This window comes from Nicotiana tabacum, chromosome 15 (genome assembly GCF_000715075.1).
Source record: "Nicotiana tabacum cultivar K326 chromosome 15, ASM71507v2, whole genome shotgun sequence".
Taxonomy (NCBI): Eukaryota; Viridiplantae; Streptophyta; class Magnoliopsida; order Solanales; family Solanaceae; genus Nicotiana; species Nicotiana tabacum.
Genome location: NC_134094.1, coordinates 31,291,962 through 31,299,421, shown reverse-complemented (window position 1 = coordinate 31,299,421; position 7,460 = coordinate 31,291,962). Strand labels below are relative to the sequence as shown.

General features: G+C 34.2%; 1 protein-coding gene across 1 annotated transcript; it reads left to right on the top strand.

Annotated features, from left to right (window-relative positions):
* Nucleotides 1-5,857: 5,857 nt before the first annotated feature.
* LOC107805622 (uncharacterized) lies at nucleotides 5,858-6,280 on the top strand. The gene has a single exon (XM_016629686.1). The coding sequence runs from the start codon at nucleotides 5,858-5,860 to the stop codon at nucleotides 6,278-6,280; it is 423 nt and encodes a 140-aa protein (XP_016485172.1).
* Nucleotides 6,281-7,460: the final 1,180 nt, after the last annotated feature.

The window sequence follows — 7,460 nt, the reverse complement described above, 5'->3', positions numbered from 1 at the left end:
AAAGCAACACACTCTTATTTTCTCTGTTATTCAAAATTTTTACTCTTGTTTATCAGTGCTTGGTCATTGTGAGTCCGAGATCGAGGGATGATATTTCATTAAGGCTGTTGTTAAGTACAGAATCACCCTCCTCAAGTGGTTTGATAATTTATTACCTTCTTTATTCGTTTAATCTAACGCAATTTATCGTTTGTATCGAATTAATTCACGTATCCGTAAAACCACAAATAAATTTAATTATTATCTACTTTTTAGGATAAACAATGAGAAACTAAAAACTAAGCAATAATACATAAAGTGTTTGTCATGCTCTGAACCTAGGCCTGGACGTAACACGGCACCCGATGCCTGACTATATGTGACCGAGTGAACCAACTAGTTGATTGAATCAATATGTGATATCATAACATATTGAATGCAGAATATAAGCTAACATATGCTGATATACTGAAAGTCTGAATGATATAAATTAAGTGCGGAAACACTCATATAATTCTAAAATATATCTGTAGCAAACATTACTTACATGAAAAGCCTGTGACTTTGTCTAACTGTTACTCTAGTCTATGAAGCCTCTAATGAAGTATTAAAACAGTGACTGTCTGTAAATATTAAAGACTGTAAAGTAATGATAATGCCCAGAAAGAACTGGGGCTCACCAAATAGCTAGTACAAGAATCCTAGCGCTTTGAATCATCAACATGTAAATCATTACCTGCATCGTGAGATGCAGGCCCCGGCCGAAAGGGACGTCAGTATATTTGAATTTTACTAGTATGTAAAATAACTGAAATAAAGAACTATAAATGCTGAAACTGAAACTGAGCTGATAATTGAGAAGTGATAACTGATAACTGAAATGATAACTGTTGAAACTAAAACTGAAATGATAACTGATAATTGATAACTGAAATGATAACTGATAACTGAACAAAGGAAGTAAGGAATTGAATACTTCCTCTTCTAAATGATGAACCACTTGTTTATCTGAATAAACTATGATCTCGGGCCCAATATATATATGTGCACAAGCTACGGCCTCAGGCCCAAATATATGTATATATAACTACGGCCTCGGGCCCAAAAATGCATAAAGCATAAACTAAGGCCTCAGGCCCAAACATGTATAAATCATAAACTACGGTCTCAGGCTCAAACATGCATAAATCATAAACTATGGCCTCAGACCCAAACATGCATAAAGAATAAACTATGGCCTCAGGCCCAAATACAAGTGTTTAATATTCAGGAATTTAAATTCAGGAACTGAGAATCATACTGTAATATGTGATGCTGAAATACTGAATCATATTGAGTTACATGATACTGGAATACTGAATAGTACTAGACTGAGACATGTATTCATGAACTGATTATGACAAACTGAAACTTCAACTGTTTATGACATGTTGAGTAATCTAGACTGAGACTCATGGGCATCAAACCCAAGTCTATATTAATTATGAACTAAGCTCACAACGTTGAGAATAAAAGTCATGAACGAGTTACGAAGCTAGAGAATAGAAGTTCTGCAACTATTCAAGAAACTAGGCTTAACTATATTTCTGAGACAATTAGTAACGTCGTAAAAGAAACGTAGTGTAGGGAGAATCATTAACATTCCCAAACATAGAGAGTTAGCCTCACATACCTTAACTTCCTGCTCTTGAGCGTAATACAACATTCGCCAACCCTTTCAACTTTAATCTATATCAATACAAGTCAAAGGGATTCCATATTAGCAATAATACTCATGTTTTAGTCACTTAAGCATTTTGTATCAAACACTTGATGGACGTAAAGCTTCATAATCCTTATTAATAGTGTCTCTACACCCAACAACCCCATTCTCTTACTCCTAGATAAATTCTAAAATCTCAAATTTCTTATAATCAACATCAGTCTTCATTGATAAAGATAAGCAACACCCTTAACCAATAATCAACAATCAACATTCCAAACCTATAATCATTCATGCTTTTCTATCAAACCCATAAACTCATATATCATGAACTTAGAGTCTATAATCATTGGTCCAATGCTATAATCAATTAGAGGGTGAAGATATTACCTTTTGACGGTCAATCCTCTTGAATTCGAGTTCTAAAGTTTCTTTTCTCAACCATGATGTCTCGACTGAATATCTAATGATTTGAAGGTTTTACCCATGTTAATAAGGTGTTGGAGAATTGAAATTAACTTAGAATCACCAATAGAACCTACCTTGGATGATGGAGGGACCTTGGAGAAAGTTGGGTTCTTGAGAGCTCCCCTTTCTAGAACAAGTTTTTGTAATTTTGGGTGTGGGGGACGAAGTATGGCTTATAAAATGGCTTTCCGGGTGCGGCCTCATACAGCTGAAGTCCCAACCGCATACCTTAGCATGCATCAAAGGCAGTGGCACTACCTTAAGTGCGCGGCTGCGCACGAGAACAGCTGGGCACGCACATGAGTGTGCAGACTGCGCATTGTCCAGTAAAATATGTATAAAGTTTTGCACAGAGGTCCGTTTGGGCTATATAATATATCATTGGAAAGGTATTTCAAAGGGATACAACTTACATGTTTTATATTTTCTCAAATTATTAACATAATTTCACGAAATCCCGCTAGAAAATAGACTTTCCATAAACTTAGTCGATTTTATCGAATCTTATGCACCTCACTCTTCGTCTTGATTTCAAAATAACTATTTTCACCCATACTCATCCCGATAGGACTTCATATGTCTAAAATATTACATTAATTATTTAACATATCCATACCTAGTCCGAATTTACGGAGTATTACAGTCTTATTCTTTCTTGAAAGGATTTATAAAAATGGAAGAGAGAGATAAGTTTAATTGGGGAAGCGCACTTGACAAATATAGGTGATTGTGGGATTAAATCTAGCTAATTACAATGAACCACAATAACTTCAAAAATAATATTGACAACTAATTTCAGATAAGTTGATTATTGCTAGGACAATTGAATATATTATGCTCAGAGGTAAAAATAGAAAAACTGAACATCTCCAAGCTAAGTATTTCTCCATTTTCTTTAAAAACCAAGGGCTAGTGCAGCCCAAGTGTTCATATTGATTGAGCATCTTGAAGAATTTTTACACAAATCTCATAAATCTAGAAAGTACTCATCATTGATAACTTCCTAAATTAACTAAATGTTTATTCAAAAGTGGTTTATGAAATCCAATAAAACTTACAAGTATAAAAGTGTTTACTCGTAAAACGGTACAGCTGAATATATAACGTGATTTATAGATAAGTGAATCGATTTGATCCCAAAATAATAAATCAATTAAATAAAATACCAGACTTAGTGTTGAAATCGAGATAAAATAGCAGATAGCTTGGTTCCGGGAGCAAGGCTTTCGAAGGCAGCAATAAGAATAGTGTTAGATAGAAAATAAAGTATTATTCAGCTTGGAATAGTGTGTAACATAAGTTTGTCAGAATTTTTGTGTGTTACAATGGTTGTTGAAGCCAATATTTATAACTATACCTAGGGAACAAAGTCCTAGGATCAAGCCTCTCTTAAATGACAATAATGGGGGTCATTGATGAATATATAACAGCAGAACATGAATGCCAAAATTATGTCAACGACTGTGTTATTTAATACAGAGGAATATTTTTCATTAAACGTCATCCGGTGAAAATATTCATTTGCTTCTGTTGATTGTGTTCCCTTTGGAATCTTCCCGGTGCCAACCGAAGCTGTTATCCCCGAATCTAGTTTTTACTCGCTTCATCTTCCATCTGTCTCCGGTTTTACGTGTCACGCAATCATACAATCATTTAATATAAATCGATTTTACCTTATACAATAAGACAGTGATGAGATAGGTTTACCTAATTCTTTGTTGTTTTATTAGTTGATATATCAAAGGAACTTTAAAAATCAAAATGGGGTCAAGAAAAATCTTTTGTTTGGTTGATTTAGGGTGTATTTGGTATAAAAGAAAATACTTGAAAAATATTTTCCTGAAAAATAATTAATTTTATCACTTATTTTTTTTATAATTGGTTGATGAACGGAAAGATTTTTTGAAAAATATTTTTTAGTATTTGATTAGTGAGTAGAAAATATTTTATTTTGAAAACTATATAATTTAAACAAAAACTATTGGAGACGAAATGGGTAAGGGGAAGAGGAATAGGGGGTGGGGTGAGGGTAGGAGTGGGAGATAAGGGTGTGGTGTGGTGGGTGGGGGTGGCGTGAGGGTGGAGAATGGGGAGTGGGGTGAGAAATAAAATGGAGAGGATTGAAAAAGAATTTTGAAAAATATTTTCTTTACTATTTGGTAAGGAAAATAAGTCACAAAGAGGAGTATCTAAATAGTGGCAAGGAAGGAGTAGTACTTATGAAGAATTACCGTAAAAATATAGTAATATAGAACAATTCAAAAGAAAAAGAAAAGGACGACCCGTCGACTACTACAAGAAAGTGACGAGAAGCAGTACTTGTGTTGTGGCAAAAATGAGTAGTTACTGAAAGGAGGGGCTAAAAATGTGATGATGATAAAATACGATAAATGGTAAAGTTAAAAGAAAAATAGTGTAAAGAATAAAATGAAAATAATGTAAGGACAAAATAAAAAATCAAAATAACGTAGTAACAATCCCACGACATCAATTTAGTTGTTACGTTCTAGAATCTTAATTATTCGGATCTCTCAATTATTAAGTGCATTTATGTTTTAGATCTGAATGTTATATCTCAGATCTTAACCATTAAGTCTGTTTGTTTTTAAATTTTATAACTATTTAATAGGTCTAAATATATATTAATAATTAAGATCTATAATATAATTGTAATATCATTAAGATGTTATATATTCAAAAAAAATTGTAAAAAATGACATTTCACCATAATTCCTACAATTTCACTACTAACCACCACCACCAATGCTATCGTAGTTCCCCACCATTATAGATTACCATCACTATAAGCTATCACCCATGACTACCAATCCTCAGTCACAACCACTGTTGCTGTCAAACACGAATGTCAGTTGTCACCATCGCTAGCCATCATTTACAACCATCACTATCAATCACGATTATCACAACAACCATCGATCACCACTATCAGCCACCACTATATTCATCCATCGCAGTTATTAGTCATCACCGCCATCAATCATCATTGTTAACTACTACTGTCATCCACCATTTACTACCTATAATCACTACCTCAACCAACACCAACACCAACTACTCCTTAGTCAGCACCCACAATCACCATCTTTAGCTATCACCACCACCAACCACCATATAATTTTAAAATATATTTTGCTAATATAATATTAAATTAATTATTATCATTTGATTGAATTTATATTTATTAATGTTTAAATAAAGAAAAAATTATATACATTCAGACGTAGAGAAACAAACATTCTTAATTATTTCGTATTCAAATCTTAATATAATACCTTAATATTAATATGTGAATTTAGATTTAGACGTTTTAACCTTAATACACATATTAATATTCAGATGTGTATTCAGATTAATACGTCTTAATCTGAGTAAAAACAAATGAGAGCTTAAGTTGAATTTACTCTGAATTTATAAAAGTTTTTTTTTTTTAAAAAAAAAAAAGAGTTCTTAAATTTCAAAAGAAGTCCACATATTTACCAAAATTTCCGCTTGAAACCTCCATTCAAAGGGCAATTTCGTAACGTCACCCTCACTTCTCCCTACAAAACCGTATCAATCCCATGATCCCCCTAACAACACAAAAACTCCCTTCGTATATTTCTCATTTCCACTCTCTCTCACACATAACCCCAAAGTAAAAGGAATCCAATTCCCATTTCCTTTCCATTTTCATTTGCATTCACGAAAATGTCATCTCAAGTGAGCGAAAATCACCGAGAAAACGCAGAGGTATTCACTGACCCGGCGATCTGCAAGCAGAAATCTCTCGAACTTCTCGAGCAAATCAACATGCCAAAAGGGCTACTTCCATTAGACGATCTAATCGAGGTGGGCCGAAATCATCAAACCGGGTTCGTATGGCTGAAACAGAAGAAGGCAAAAGAACACCGGTTTAAGAAAATCGGGAAACTCGTGTGGTACGACACTGAAGTCACGGCGTTTATCGAAGATCGCCGGATGAAGAAACTTACCGGGGTTAAAAGTAAGGAGATTTTGATTTGGGTTACTATTTCTGATATTTCTATTCAGGACCCGGAGTTTCAGAAAATTACTTTTGCTACCCCTACTGGAATTTCTAAGGCTTTCCCGGTTTCTGCGTTTGAGGAGTGAGAAGAAGTGAAGGGATATTTTGTGGGATTATTAATAAGTGGAGTGCGTTTTGTTTGATATTTTATTATGGTTAATAGTGTCCTTTTGTTTTTAAACTTATGTAATATGGAAAAGAAAATTGTGAAATGGAAACTATATTTTCTCCTGTGTTTTGGGTGATCGAAGTTAAAACAAATTTCATGCAAGTTTTATTTCGGAAAAATATGGCCGAAAAAATGGTATAAGTTAGTGAAAGGGGATTCTAAATATACAACAACAACAACCCAGTATTATTTCATTAGTGGGGTCTGGGGAGAGTAGTGTGTACGCAGACCTTACCCTTATCCTGGGATAGAGAGACTGTTTCCGATAGACCCTCGGCTTCCTCCCTCCAAGAACTCCCCACCTTGCTTTTGGGGTGAATCGAACTCACAACTTATTAATTGGAAGTGGAGGGTGCTCACCACTAGAGCAACCCACTCTTGTCAAGAAAGAGGATTCTAAATATGCAAAATAAAAATATATGAAGTGACAGAATAAGAGGACTAGAGGAAGTGTGTTGTTTTTGGGGTTTAGTTACGCATAAAATTAGAATAAATTAGAAGCAAGGAAAAGAAGAAGTGATGGTATAAATTATGGTTCAATCTTTTATTTCGTTTTCATTTTCTTTTTGGGTGGACAAGAGTGGGTTGCTATAGTGGTGAACACCCTTCACTTCCAATCAAAAGGTTGTGAGTTCGAGTCACCCCAAGAGCAAGATGAAGAGTTCTTGGAGGGAGAGAGCCCGAGGATCTATCGGAAACAGCCTCTCTACCCTAGGGTACAAACTACCCTCCCCAAACTCCACTAGTGGATTATACTTGGTTGTTGTTGTTGACTATTCATCAAATCGGAAACAGCCTCTCTACCCTAGGGTACAAACTATCCTCCTAAACTCTACTAGTAAAATTATACTGAGTTGTTGTTGTTGATTATTCATCAAATCAAAGGAATAGAATACTGACGTGAAATATAGAAAAAGCAAAAACTGAAAATTGGAGTAGCAGAAGTAATGTTTTATTTACCTTTATGTTAACTCCTTTTTTTGTTTTCATAATTAAGGGCCGTTGGTTTTCCACAAATATAGGACTCATTTGGCCATAAATTTTACCAAAATATATTTGAAGTTTTTTTGATAAATACATGTTTGTTCATAAAATTT

What these genes read in the sequence shown, in the direction of transcription:
- LOC107805622 (XM_016629686.1), top strand. Translation starts at nt 5,858, where the DNA reads ATGTCATCTCAAGTGAGCGAAAATCACCGAGAAAACGCAGAGGTATTC.